The sequence below is a fragment of the Borostomias antarcticus genome (genome assembly GCF_949987555.1).
Source record: "Borostomias antarcticus genome assembly, chromosome: 24".
In the NCBI taxonomy this organism is placed as follows: Eukaryota; Metazoa; Chordata; class Actinopteri; order Stomiiformes; family Stomiidae; genus Borostomias; species Borostomias antarcticus.
The window spans coordinates 6,683,959-6,698,669 of NC_140257.1; the positions used below are offsets into that span (position 1 = coordinate 6,683,959).

A 14,711-nucleotide genomic window follows, 5' to 3' on the forward strand; every position below is an offset into this window, starting at 1 on the left:
GAGAGAGATAGAGATACACATTCCCAAAGCAACTAACTTCACTGCATAAACCGGTGTTTTGGTAACGTGCACATGACAACGGGGAGTAGGATGGGAAGAGGACCACTTCTATAGCCTTCATACTACTGTTCATAACCTGGGTCTGTAGGTCCCCTACATTTGACCAGCACTATAGCGCCACCTAGAATCCCTAATGACACATTACATTTGAAAAAGCACACTTAAATGTAGATATTTGATACTTCCACCAGAGGGTTCTCTGGAGCTCTCCATGTAAAAACGCAATCTGATAGTTTCACTCTTTTCATTCTCATACGGTAACTATGGCAAATTAAAACGCACTCTTGAATTCTAAATTCTGTATTTCCATATTTCACCCAACAGAGTTTAAAATCTTCACATACAATCTCAGGCTAATGTCTGCCTATAGTGCTTATTGCTTTGAGTTTGGTGGTTGTGAAATGCGTCTCCCTAGTGGGTGTGAGAAGGCAAGGAAACCGCCCAGGGGCGTCTGAGCAGAGCAGCTCAACACGATGATCCATGAGGGACAAAAGCTCTGCCCCACAAGCCGGGGCTGGAGTCACACACCTATTGTTAGCAATAATGATAACCAATTACAACGGCTACTGGGGAGTCCTGGGAGTCTGACAAGAGAGTTTGTTTTCAGGTAAAATGCACAAAGACAGGCCCTGGATTAATGGTGTTTCGAATGGGGGTGGGTTCAGAGGGGGTGGGGTCTAGTGTTGGGTCTGGGTTCAGAGGGGGCGGGGTCTGTAGTGTTGGGTCTGGGTTCAGAGGGGGTGGGGTCTGTAGTGTTGGGTCTGGGTTCAGAGGGGGCGGGGTCTGTAGTGTTGGGTCTGGGTTCAGAGGGGGCGGGGTCTGTAGTGTTGGGTCTGGGTTCAGAGGTGGCGGGGTTCAGAGGGGGCGGGGTCTGTAGTGTTGGGTCTGGGTTCGGAGGGGGCGGGGTCTGTAGTGTTGGGTCTGGGTTCAGAGGGGGCGGGGTTCAGAGGGGGCGGGGTCTGTAGTGTTGGGTCTGGGTTCAGAGGGGGCGGGGTCTGTAGTGTTGGGTCTGGGTTCAGAGGGGGCGGGGTCTGTAGTGTTGGGTCTGGGTTCAGAGGGGGCGGGGTCTGTAGTGTTGGGTCTGGGTTCAGAGGGGGCGGGGTCTGTAGTGTTGGGTCTGGGTTCAGAGGGGGCGGGGTCTGTAGTGTTGGGTCTGGGGGTCGGGGTCTGTAGTGTTGGGTCTGGGTTCAGAGGGGGCGGGGTCTGTAGTGTTGGGTCTGGGTTCAGAGGGGGTGGGGTCTGTAGTGTTGGGTCTGGGTTCAGAGGGGGCGGGGTCTGTAGTGTTGGGTCTGGGGGGCGGGGTCTGTAGTGTTGGGTCTGGGTTCAGAGGGGGTGGGGTCTGTAGTGTTGGGGCTTCCCCACGTGTTCAGAAATAGCACAGGGTTACGGTCTCATATCCTCAACACTGAAACGCATTTGTTTTCCACAAACACCTTTCAAACCAATGCTTATGATTCACACACACCAGATACACACATAATAAACTGATATCTGCTACATACCAGTATCACCCTGATCTGTGACCCCAACAGACCCAGGCTCTTTGCATTTGTATTCTTATTTTTAATTGTATTTTTATTGTTTGATTTTTATTATGATCATTGACTGTCTTTGTGGGGGGGGGGGGGGGCACTGTAGGCTACATAGTACCCATCACTATGTGTTGGGTACACATGACAAATAAACCTACCTGAACCCAAACTCTCACCACAGCATTGTTCATGCAGTTGCACCCACCTACACAAAAGGCATGGGGTTGGTTTTCCAGTTTTCCATACACCCTCTTCCATATGTGAAAAACTCATTATCTTAGAGAAACTCATCCCCTGGAGAATGTGTTTTTGAAGAGAAGGGGTGTAACGTATATGTTTAACTGGATTACCCGTCTCTTTAAGGATGAGGATGTGATTTGCGCCTTATCTCCCTCCCAAACCCCGCTGTCTCGGCTTGTTCCTCAGACATCATTCCAGCGCTAAACACTGAGCCTTGGGGTAAGGCCTCATAAACGCTCGCATGGCTGCCTTCTCAAAGGGCTGCCTTGAAGTTCCATGTGAGAGGCAGAAGCGCAAGCCTGCACACACCCACACCAACCTGGTATTTAAAGGTCAGTATGTCACCCCTAACTGGCCCTTAGTCTCTGTTACACCTCTTGACTTCATCTTCTCTTTCTCCTTCCCTGTATCCCTTGTGCTCTCACCTGGTTAAAACCTCTCTTTCTCCAGCCTGCTAATCCCCTCTACTGTCCAACTACCCCCCCCCCCCCCCCCCAACACCACCTCTGTCTCCCTGACCCCTTCTCCCCCCCCAACACCACCTCTTTCTCCCCCCCAACACCACCTCTGTCTCCCTGACCCCCCCAACACCACCTCTGTCTCCCTGACCCCCCCAACACCACCTCTGTCTCCCTGACCCCCCCCCCCCTCCACACCCAACACCACCTCTGTCTCCCCCCCCCAACACCACCTCTGTCTCCCTGACCGCCCCCCCCCCCTCCACACCCAACACCACCTCTGTCTCCCTGACCCCCCCCCTCCCCCCCCCAACACCACCTCTGTCTCCGCCCCCCCCCAACACCACCTCTGTCTCCGCCCCCCCCAACACCACCTCTGTCTCCCCTCCCCCCCCCTCTCCCCCCCCAACACCACCTCTGTCTCCCTGACCCCCCCCCTCCCCCCCAACACCACCTGTCTCCCCCCCCCAACACCACCTCTGTCTCCCCTCCCCAACACCACCTGTCTCCCCCCCCCCCTCCCCCCCCCAACACCACCTCTGTCTGCAAACTCCATCCAGCCTATGTAAGGTGGTATATCAGGCGTCCTTGCCAAGGCCATCGACAGGGACAGGGAGGTGGAGAGGGAGGCTGAGGAAGGGAGGAGATTAGATCACAAGATAAAGAGAGAGAGGAGGAGACGGACAAGTGAGAGACGGAGAGAGAGAGAGAGAGAGAGAGAGGAGACAGACAAGTGAGAGACGGAGAAAGAGAGAGAGAGGAGACAGACAAGTGAGACAGGGAGAGGGAGAGTGTGTGTGTGTGTGTGTGTGTGAGGTTGAGAGAGAGAGGGAGGGAGGGAGGGAGGGAGATAAGATGATGAAGCGATCTGAAAGTAGCGTGAGTCAGAGCAAGTGGATGAGAACAGATATGAGAGAGAAACCAGTCAGGCTGAGGAGTGGGAGAGAAGGATGGAGAGAGAAGGAGGGAGAGAATGAGAGAGAGAACGAGGGGAAAGAGAGAGAACGAGAGAGAGAACGAGAGAGAGAATGAGGGAGAAAGAGAGAGAACGAGAGAGAGAATGAGGGAGAAAGAGAGAACGAGAGAGAGAATGAGAGAGAACGAGGAAGAAAGAGAGAACGAGGAAGAAAGAGAGAACGAGGGGAAAGAGAGAACGAGAGAGAGAACGAGGGGAAAGAGAATGAGAGAGAGAACGAGGGGAAAGAGAGAACGAGAGAGAACGAGGGGAAAGAGAGAGAATGAGAGAGAGAACGAGGGGAAAGAGAGAGAATGAGAGAGGGAGAGCAGCTCGCTGCAGACAGAGACTGAGTGAGCGCTGAAGATGGTGAAATGAAGCCGACTCAACTGTAAACAAGCCACAGGAGACCAGGACACAAAAATCAAATGACCTGTCAATCTGCACAAGGTTTTATGACAAGTGAGTTCCCCTCCCTATATTTCAATGGCCTTTGGAGGGGTATAGCACAGGGTTTTTTTTTCTTCTTCTATGAACTTCTTTATTGGAAAACCAAATAGTGTGCTTGGCCTACGAGTAGGGTTTGAATTCTGAAAACACCCAGAGAGTGGGGCTTCCTTCTAACATGAAACAGTTGCAAGAGGAAGTTGAGGTCAGACTAACCTTCCCTCCTACCAGTCTCTGGTTCCTCTTGCTGAGCAGGAGGAACAACATGCACACACACACACACACAGACACACACACACACGTGATTTAAGCCCCAGGTAATCGTCCCTTTTATCTTATTCATGACAACAGTAGCCTAATGACGTCCATGATAACATTCACCAGTCCCTCCTTCATTAACTAACATTAATTTAGAGGTTTTCATGTCATATATTTCATTTCCTCATGTAGCCTGCATGTGTATATGCCTGTTGTTGCATTTCATTAATAATCCATAATTTGCCCAAATTTTAGAGACAGCCCTGTGCAAATTTGCTATTTGTGTGTGTGTTAATTGAAGTGTTTCATACGGTATAGGCTAATCTACTGTATGAAATGACAATGAGTTGTTTGGCATCATGGTAGACTTTGCCCCACTCCTGCTGTAGCTTTGCAATGGGGGGGGGGGGGGTCCTGTCCAAACCCAGTGGCTGCTATTCTCACAATGTCGCACTAGAGGGCGAGCATATGACGCCCCAGCGGTCCAACCCGTGCACCCGAACAACAATGTCAGACAGATGATATCATGAGTCTGTTTTTGTTCAGGTGTGCTTTAGGCTAATCTCTGGTGGAAGTGCACGCAGATATTAGTGATGCTCTGAATACTGCTCCGCCGTCCGTCAACAAGGCCCAGACAGGTTCACACAGGCCTACTACTCTACCCAGAACCTACTACTCTACCCAGAACCTACTACTCTACCCCGAACCTACTACTCTACCCAGAACCTACTACTCTACCCAGAACCTACTACTCTACCCTGAACCTACTACTCTACCCAGAACCTACTACTCTACCCAGAACCAACTACTCTACCCAGAACCTACTACTCTACCCAGAACCAACTACTCTACCCAGAACCTACTACTCCACCCAGAACCTACTACTCTACCCTGAACCTACTACTCTACCCTGAACCTACTACTCTACCCTGAACCTACTACTCTACCCAGAACCTACTACTCTACCCAGAACCTACTACTCTACCCGAACCTACTACTCTACCCAGAACCAACTACTCTACCCAGAACCTACTACTCTACCCAGAACCTACTACTCTACCCAGAACCTACTACTCTACCCTGAACCTACTACTCTACCCAGAACCTACTACTCTACCCAGAACCTACTACTCTACCCTGAACCTACTACTCTACCCTGAACCTACTACTCTACCCAGAACCTACTACTCTACCCTGAACCTACTACTCTACCCTGAACCTACTACTCTACCCAGAACCTACTACTCTACCCCGAACCTACTACTCTACCCCGAACCTACTACTCTACCCTGAACCTACTACTCTACCCAGAACCTACTACTCTACCCAGAACCTACTACTCTACCCTGAACCTACTACTCTACCCTGAACCTACTACTCTACCCAGAACCTACTACTCTACCCAGAACCTACTACTCTACCCCGAACCTACTACTCTACCCAGAACCTACTACTCTACCCAGAACCTACTACTCTACCCCGAACCTACTACTCTACCCAGAACCTACTACTCTACCCAGAACCTACTACTCTACCCTGAACCTACTACTCTACCCAGAACCTACTACTCTACCCAGAACCTACTACTCTACCCTGAACCTACTACTCTACCCAGAACCTACTACTCTACCCAGAACCTACTACTCTACCCAGAACCTACTACTCTACCCCGAACCTACTACTCTACCCACAACTCCCACCAGCGGCGTGAACACTTGAATCCCTCGCGGAGATAAACGGCGACGAGAATTCTGGAAATGCGACCCACTCCTCTACACAGTCACACTCCTGTACACAGTCTAGGCCTACGGGCGCAGCTTTTCTTATGGACAATTATGTGGGCATTAATTTAAAGCGACTTTTATCGTTCTTTCTTTTAAAATAGCCGAGTCTGACTTACTATAACAAATACCTACCCCATGAGAACTAATCTACCTTGCCTGCAGCTCTCCCCTCCCACAGGTGAAGATTAATGTCCTTTCACCTGTCAAGTTCACAGCCCAGCTAAGATTAGGACGGTAGGCCCCTGGGACTGTTGTCTTCTGAGTGTAGTACTGAGATGCTGCCTAAACCTGCATGCTTACGCTCCAAAAACCATCAGAGTGCCGAGAGACCGCTTGTTTCACCATGGCTTTCATTTGAGAACTTAACTAACAATGATCACGGTCAATGGTGGTAACGATGTAGGCTGGTCCTTCTAAACTACCGGTAGCCTATTGCAACATAGTGTGTTCATCCTGCTCAAACAACCTGATATAATGGATGGTGTTCGCCTCTAACCAGATCTGTTTCTCAAATTGAATCACCCTTCGGGTTCCTTCAGCTGTATGGGGTCATTTAGGTGGCCGCACATTTGGACAAGGGAATTAAATTCATGGCCTGTGTGCCTCTGGCAAAAAATAATCTCTAATTTACTTTGCGGCCTTCTAATTTATAATCAGGATGTTGTGCGTGGAAAAATGGGCTAGTTTTCTTAAGAAAATGTTTAACACAACAGCGACTCTACTGTGGCTGCATCGTGTAAACAAATCCATGATCCAGATCCTCTACCCATTCTTATCGGCAACCATTTGGAGCCTCCTGTTTTGATTGACGTCCACGGGAGCCAATCGTTGCGCACATGGCGTCAACGCAGCGTCAACTCTATTTATTCCACCAATCAAACGTCTTTGCTGCCAGCGAATGCGTCATCAAAGTAAAATGCGAATGTGGGTTACTTGTAGAGCCACGTCTGGTCCCGTCCCCTCCCCTCCCCCATACGAGCGCACAATGTCGGCATTTTACCGCTTTATTCGCCACTCATCCGGCTTGTATTCACAATGTTCTATACTGGGTAAGAATAATGCGTGTTTGCCCTTCTGTTTGAAAAGAATATACGTGACACCTTGCTGTTTTCGCACTTGCTTATCGCATGTCAGTCCGGCACTGCTTTTTTTTGTCACGATGCACATCGCCATGACACGGGCATGAAAGCAAACAGCCTTTTGTCTAGATACATCGACAGATATTTATACCGTTTATTGCATCATATTTATTCCTTGTATGATAATCACATATAGGATTGATGCACTGCAATTTTGAGGCGACCTTGACGCGCGTATTGATATCACGAATGCGAGGCGCGCGCGCTGCTGAGCGCTGTTGGAGACAAACGAGGGATTTTCAAACCTCGCTGAGAAAGGGGCGGGGCCAGCATGTCTGACGACCACCGGCTCGGTAGACCAAGCTGAACTGATGCATATTGCCCACATATTGTAACCGCCTATACGGTTGTGCAACGCAATACCTTTGTCGTGTTTAGCTCGACAATATCACAATCACATCTGAATGTAGGCTAGTTTATGGTAAAGGCTACTGACGCAGTCAAGTAGCCTAGTCAGGCAGAAATCACCGAACATTCAAGCATTTCATTTTTTATTTATTCCATCTTTTAAAACGACGTAAAGCCTTCGTCGATTAACAAGTTAGACGAATGTCTCCCTGTAAACAGCTGTTTAGTTGGTCTAATCCAACTATCCATTGCATGCAATTAATATTCCCTCCAGCAGCAGACGCACAGAGGGGGCGTGTCCTGCACAGAGGAGGCGTGTCCTGTGGGTTTAGAAATACTATCCATTGTTCCACTCCAATGCGCGAGACGCACACCTCTATGAGCCATTGACCAATCACGTGCCTCTGCCCGCCTTCTTTATACCGCCCACAAGCCTATATTAAAGCCCCTGCTGATGCTAGAATTGGCTTCTGGCACAATATTATAGTGGTTGAGCCTTATACCACAACGGATTTAACCTTAAACTGCTCTTATTTTTCACCCGTCCATTATTTTATTGAATACACATAATGGCAGATACAAAAGTTGATTCTGGCTCGGATATCTCTGCTAAGGTAAGGAATTTCCACCATGTCCTCATTGCGTCTGTTCAATTTGATATTTATCAGACTTGTAACCTAGATTTCCCCCCGTCGATTCGCGCTCATTCAAACTCGCGGGCGATGTTGCTTATTCAAGGGCTTGGACTCATCTAACCCGCTCAGAGTGGATTGGCTGTATTTACATATTTATGGAAGCTGGTGATGGAAAACGATAGTATTAGGAAAGGTCTCGCCCGCTCGGTGGAAAGCCAAAGCGTTGCCTCTTATTGTCCGTTGCCTGTCAGTCTGCGCGGGTTCATTGTTTATACGAGCGTGTCGGTTCCTCTTTGAACTTATTAATTATGTTATAGCTGTGGATTCGACTAACTTCAGCTATGTAGTCTACTTCATTAGTCTACATTCGTGTATGTTTCAGGTGGAACATGCAGGTCATTTTGTCAGCCATCGTAGCCTGTGCTATGCTTAATCTTAATGGAGTTTAAAATGACCGTCATGCTTAAGATTGGATAGAGGCGAATATGGCATCCTACTTTGACTGGGAGTTACTGAGCTGAGAACATGTAGTTTTGAGTCCGCTTTGATGGGTGTGACGACACGAAGTTCACCGGCTGTTCGAAAGCAACCTTGTTTGAATGGACGTGAAGCCTTAACACGGTCTATGTTGACCATTGTGCGTCTTAAAACCGATGCAGGTCAAGTAGCCTATAGATTATCAGCTATTATCACAATTAGTAGGCTACAATCGCCAGTCATTTTGTCAATTTTCACCAATAAATTAGGATATAAGAAAAATGTAAGATTCAAACGCCTGGTTTGTGGGAATCACGCAGGATGAAGTCGCAACTCCGAGCGCAGGACTGAAGCAGCGTTGAGCAGGCAGCGGTCCCTCTGCTCACAATCTCTCTTCTTAGAGAGCCTACAATGCATAGTGACCGTGCCACCGGTCCCATAATAAGTTATTTCATAGCATAGGCTACGCTATGCCACAGGGGGGGAAAAGCTTGTGGTTGTTGGTCTTGCCTAGGTGCCTACTTCACCCCTCGCATTCATTTTCGAGGTAAACTGGAGAAGGTGTGATTGTTTTCGAACGGAATTTGTTTCCTGCGGCTTCAGAAGTCGACCCCTCGGTCTTGTCGGGCACAAAGGGTCTTTATTCATGTCTTTATTCATGTCTTTATTCATGTCCTTATCGACTGAACATGTAGCCTTTCCCCCTCTCGCTCGTTCGGCCACCGACTAAAGGTGAACCAACATTTACGCACAACAATAAATGCCACGAGCTTGAGTCATAATGCTTAAGGCGCTTCTTAGCAAGTGTTTTCGTTTAAAGCTTATTAATAGGCTAGCGTGGAGGCGGTGCTGAGATGTTGATAAAACGGCTTAAGGGCTAAAGGATTATGTAAACGAATCAATAAAACTATCATATCTATGCATTTGTTTCTGCTGCATTATTAATCAGTCAGCCAAACAAGGAAACCGATGAGCAAGTTTCATTCTAGGTTACTCTATAAATGGTGATGCAGCGTATAAGAGAAAGTCACAATCTAAGGGCTTCAAACATGAGCTTTGAAAGAAGGCTCTATTTGATGTGTTGTACCAAAGGTCTCCAACGGATCTCGGTGTGAGGGCAGCCTATGGGCTCAGCGTCCCGAGCCATGTGTAGTTTTCTATTGTCCTAACCTCCTAGTGAATTTGCTAATTTCGCTCTCTTATGACCTACGCTTGTATTTAAACTGAGCTTTGCACCCTGGGTATTGTAGTGTTCCCCCCGGGCGTGTCTAACGTGACATATGCTGCTGACGAAACCTGCCGAACTACAACATCCAAAGAAGCCTAACCAAACAAACATCAAAGTATCAGATTACAACACAGAAGTGTAAAAGTGGGGGGAGTCAGAGAGGTAGCATTGACGGTCATTGAAACCTCTGCAGCAACCTACATGATGGCTGTGACTAGAAGGCGTTTAGATGTAAGGGGCACGTAAATTATATCATTAATCTTTTTTCTTTTTTTTAACTTTTTGACCCACATAAAGACAATTACCAATCGCACTGACCCTATTGTGTTAGATATCTGTAAAGCTTTAAACTTTTCACTTTTGTTTGAATAGTAGGCCAACTGTAATATATTTGTCCCTTTGTCTCCCAGGATCTCAAGGAGAAGAAAGTCCTTGACGAGAAGGAGAACGGCAAAGATGTATCCACCAATGGCAAGGTAAGGTCCCTCATTTCACATTACCATGTGCGACTGCATCTTCATTTGGATCTCATATTTCTAGCATCCTTGAACTCTCCCAAGAGAAGACCTCAATACTCATGAACTCACCAATAATTCGAGGGCTTCCAATTCTAATTTGAATTAATAGTTGTGTAAATAGCTGCCTGGAATATTTTCCGGAATATTTTGAATGCAGTAGCTGTTTGAAGAGTTGACTCTTGTTTTTTTTTCCCACAGGAGAATGAGGAGAACGGTGAACCCGAGATAGACGAGGAGGAGGATGAAGTGGAGGAGGAAGAGGAGGAGGAAGATGCAGAAGGTGCTTAGAACATTTGTCTTGACGCTATGAGCGTGGTGTTGCATATCATGTGGCAGTAGCCAAAAAACGTTACAGATGTTATGAATGTGAAGTAGGTGAATAAACAGGGTTTGGAGTTGAGCTCATGGGGAATCGTATGTCGGTTTTCAGGTGATGACGATGATGATGAAGATGATGAGCTTGTGGGAGGCAAAAAACGGGCAGCTGATGATGATGATGAGGATGATGACGATGATGAGGTGAGGACACAATCATTGTATTGTATTACTTTTTTGGATGTCTCCTACAGGAGTTGTAATAAATGTAACACCCCCCCTTCCAATTTCTATAGGATGATGTTGAAACCAAGAAGCAGAAAACTGACGATGATGATTGATGCATTTTCCCATCCTGCTGAACACTTCCTGATTCTTCACCTTTGACCTTTATGTTGGAGGTGGAGATACTGGAGGACTCCAAAAAAAATATAACATGGTCATTAGCAAGTAGAGTTCAACATCCACGTCCACACACACAACCCCAACTGTACATTTAGAAAGGAAACCTCCACCACAGCAATGCAAATCAAGGCTCTACATTCTCAATGAAATACATAAAATGAGAATTTGTTTGTATTTTTATTTACATTTTATATTTTTGTACATATTGTTAGGGGATCAGTCTGTTGTTAGTGACCTCCTGTGACCAAATCGGTGCTTCTTTATGAAAGATTTTACTTGGTTGACCACGTTACGATATCTCAACTGAAGAAGATTAAAAAAACATGTATAAATCTCAAACCGTTGAACTCGGAGCATTCCAGTAAATTTTATGTATGTACTTCAGTTGTACCATAACAAGTTGTTTTTTTGTATTGGAGGGCGTGGCCAAAGAAAAGGTTTTTGTTTTGTCGGCAATTTTTCTTTTATGGCGGCCTGTTTTGATGTATGTGTGAAGTTTGTTGTTTGACAATAAACTGGACTTTTATTTTGTGACTTGTTTTTCTTATCTTTTTTTGTCTTATAGATGCGTTGCCTTTTAAGTCAAAGGGAACATTAACACAAGATTAGCCTTTGAAATTATGATACAGCACACACTAAATTCTAAATAGTTTTGTTTTTTTTAACATCACATTTTACATGCAGAGACTCGACCAGGGGCTGGTCCAATTACTGCTGTGTCAACATGGGTCTCCAAGAAGTCAAGCTTTACTTTGTGGCCTAGTCCCTGAAAAGAAGCATCTATCTAGGTACAAAGGTTACTTTTCATTGGCTTCTGTCCAAGTAAACACTGGTCCTGGCAGAAAGGTGACTAGTTTTATGGCTAGCCATCCTTTAAATGACTTGGTTGTCATACGGTGGTAATCTGAGCTGTCCCAAGTAGTAGTTGTAATGCTTTCAAATACTTCATCATTGTTTGAAAGAGATTGTCTCGTCCAATGGAAAAGTCGAAATTATGAGGCACACCTTGACACCTTTGACCTCTTCCTTATTTCTCTGTCATTTGCCTTTACCCTTTTCTCCCCCTTCAAAAAGCAATGGTTCATCCCAACTGCCAGAGTGAGCAGAAGAGTCTGCTTCACAGTCTCTTCCACGTAGGAGAGTGGGGGTCTCTTTAAGAGGACATTTTAATTTGCATCTATAGGTCTTATGGGATAGATTTCTTAAAGGTCTAAAGCTTCATTTCAACAGGCAGGCTAGGTAAAGGATGGGTTTATGGAGATGTAATTCAGTGTCCCTACGAAGCCTACGGGTCTGAAACATTAATCAAGGCTTGAACAGTATAAAACACAAGAATTATGATGGCACAATCATTCTGTGATGGTTCTTCAGGGTGTTTGTCCGGTTCTAGGTTGTGAGAACTAGCTAGTGAGCAGCAGCTTCCCTAAACTGAGGGAAAGGGGCCCTGTTTCTATCGGTCAGGTCTTGAGATCTAAAAGGAGCTTTCAGATGGGTTTTTTTTAGCATGTAAGGGAAGGAAAGTACACATAAGGTTAACGGTCGTGGTTATATTCTTGCTACGTAGGCCTACTGCTGTTACAGCAGACATGACCTTCAAACATATCACTAGATTTCTGTCTCAATCTTTCACCGCCTCATATGAAGGTATATAAATATACACACCCATGCGCACATATTTGAGCATGCAGGCCCACACAGACACACACACACGACAATGTGTGATGCTGATCTGCATTAGCAGAGGCTCATCTCCCTTGTCTAGACTGAATCAGGGCAGTCAACCCCGGAGCAGCTTAGAGCAGAGGCGGGGTCATTCACACGGCAGCTTGTGGACTGGATGATCACGCCAGAGGACTGAGGCAACACTCTCACTCTAACCAGCACAGAATGAACAACTCCACCTTCTGGTCTTCAAACCAGAAACACAGATCCTTGGGGATTTTTGTTTTGTTTTACAAGAGTCCCCTTCTCCAACATCCCCTTCCTGTAGATTCATAGTATAGAAACTCAGTTCCAATAGCTGCAAACAGCACAATTATGGACCTGCATGTAATGACATGGCAATAACGAAGAGAGTAAACACTGTTTACAAGAATATATCCGTTATTTTTTGAGATGAGGAATGAAGACTCGAAACATCCCCCTCCTCGTCTGAGAGGCTATAGGAGAAACACAGTCGAGGAATAATCACTCTGTAAAAGCAACACCATGTTGGACAGATTTACCTCAGTGTAATGAGCTAATGGGGACTGAGTGAGATAAGGGACTTCCAGACTGCGCCATGTCCAGAGTAGCCTAAGCTAAAGAACTCCCTCGTCCTTTCCCTTAAACAGTCAATTTCCTGGCAGTTCAGGATCGCCACACTCAGATGTCCACATTGAAGGGAGTCTCACTTTATTTCTCATATTGCTGTACCTACATACCTATCGCTCAGGTATCACCGGATGTTGTCATTTCATACCAAATTTACAGGTAGCCTAATTTTGGTTAACTTGCCTTGTGTATATTAGCCTATGTCAAATCAAATATCTCAATGTATTAACATTGATTCCAATGGGGAGACTGTATTTTAGTGTGCCCATAAAAGCAGGAGAGACCGCAGAGAAGAGCAGCAGTGAGCATCAACGCTGCTTTGTTTTAGTCTGAGAACTGCGCCTCCCACTCCAGCCAAAAAAGTGCCTGTATTGTAAGTCTCTACTCCCACCATGTGGCCGAGTCTAGCATTGCAGTTTCTGACTGCCATGACAGGCTATTCAACTCGGTTTTTAACAACCTCTGAACCGTACAGGTAGTTTGATCATGTACTGACCCTCTTGAGCCAGACACGTGTCTACTCGTGCAGTAGCTCCCCTTCTAGCGCCACACATAGGGGGAGGTTGGGGTATGTTGAGCCAGTTTTTATATTCAGCATCACCATGACACTACGAATATAGTTTCCTTTCTAACTTATATATCTGCATATATTTCAGGACGTCGTGCATCCCTACAAATAGTCAGAATTAATGTAAACATAACAGTTTTGATATCCTAGCTTGTCCAAAAAAGTGGTCTCTTGGCACAGTTTACCAGGTATGGGGTAAATTGAGCACAGGAACAGTTGCAATCAGAAAACAACCCATCATTGAAAGCAGTTCAGATAGTGACATTATGATTCCATTAAATGACGCAACAGATGAGAAGAGTTCCGAATACACAAGTGATGAAGAAAATATTAACCTTGCACTTGTAGCTTCTACATTGGGGGCATGATGGTCTCCACTCTGCAATAATAAAAATAACATCTAATATGTAGGACGCATACAGATAAAATGTAAGCATCAAGTGCCTGGGTTATGTGGCTCAACTAATAACATAATTTACCCCAAAGCAACCATGTTTACTTGCCCCCACAGATCCAAGGATGCACTTTCATGCTAGGTCTACTACTGTTGTACATCATAGTGACCGCAACTGATGTATAAAACCATTTAAAATCTATCTACTTTGGTTTAAACACAAGCACCATGAAACCTATGATCGATTAAATTCACTTGAATTATTGAAAATCATTTTTGGGGACATAAACTTCTTACTACATTTCCCATGTGGCTGTTCCCTTCACAGAGTCCATGAAACTGTAACTTTCTCCTAAATATTTGGTCACATGGTTCATTTTGTTTATGGTTTCCGAGCAGCAAGGGGAGGGCTCAGTTTACCCCCTCTCCCCCCACATCCTCATGTAGGCTACAGCCTGCGACCTGGGGGCAACAGAACACTCAGCTCTGCCCCTGGAAGATGAGCCTCCCCCATCAGGAGTTTCTCTCTCTTCCCAACTCCCCTGTCTCCTCAACTCCCCTCCGCACACACTCACACACGCGCACACACACACACACACACATACATACACACACACACACACACACACACATACAC

At 46.2% G+C, this 14,711-nt stretch overlaps 1 protein-coding gene across 1 annotated transcript; it reads left to right on the forward strand.

Annotated features, from left to right (window-relative positions):
- The first annotated feature begins 7,694 nt into the window (after nucleotides 1-7,694).
- ptmab (prothymosin alpha b) lies at nucleotides 7,695-11,333 on the forward strand. The gene is made up of 5 exons (XM_084458378.1): nucleotides 7,695-7,835; nucleotides 9,972-10,037; nucleotides 10,278-10,359; nucleotides 10,510-10,598; nucleotides 10,691-11,333. Exons 1-5 carry the CDS (start codon nucleotides 7,791-7,793, stop codon nucleotides 10,733-10,735), a joined length of 327 nt encoding a protein of 108 aa, XP_084314504.1. The 5' UTR covers nucleotides 7,695-7,790; the 3' UTR covers nucleotides 10,736-11,333.
- Nucleotides 11,334-14,711: the final 3,378 nt, after the last annotated feature.

What these genes read in the sequence shown, in the direction of transcription:
- ptmab (XM_084458378.1), top strand. Translation starts at nt 7,791, where the DNA reads ATGGCAGATACAAAAGTTGATTCTGGCTCGGATATCTCTGCTAAG. An exon ending in ATGTATCCACCAATGGCAAG is followed by an intron (nt 10,038 to 10,277) that starts GTAAGGTCCCTC and finishes TTTTTCCCACAG; the next exon opens with GAGAATGAGGAGAACGGTGA. An exon ending in AGGATGATGACGATGATGAG is followed by an intron (nt 10,599 to 10,690) that starts GTGAGGACACAA and finishes CAATTTCTATAG; the next exon opens with GATGATGTTGAAACCAAGAA.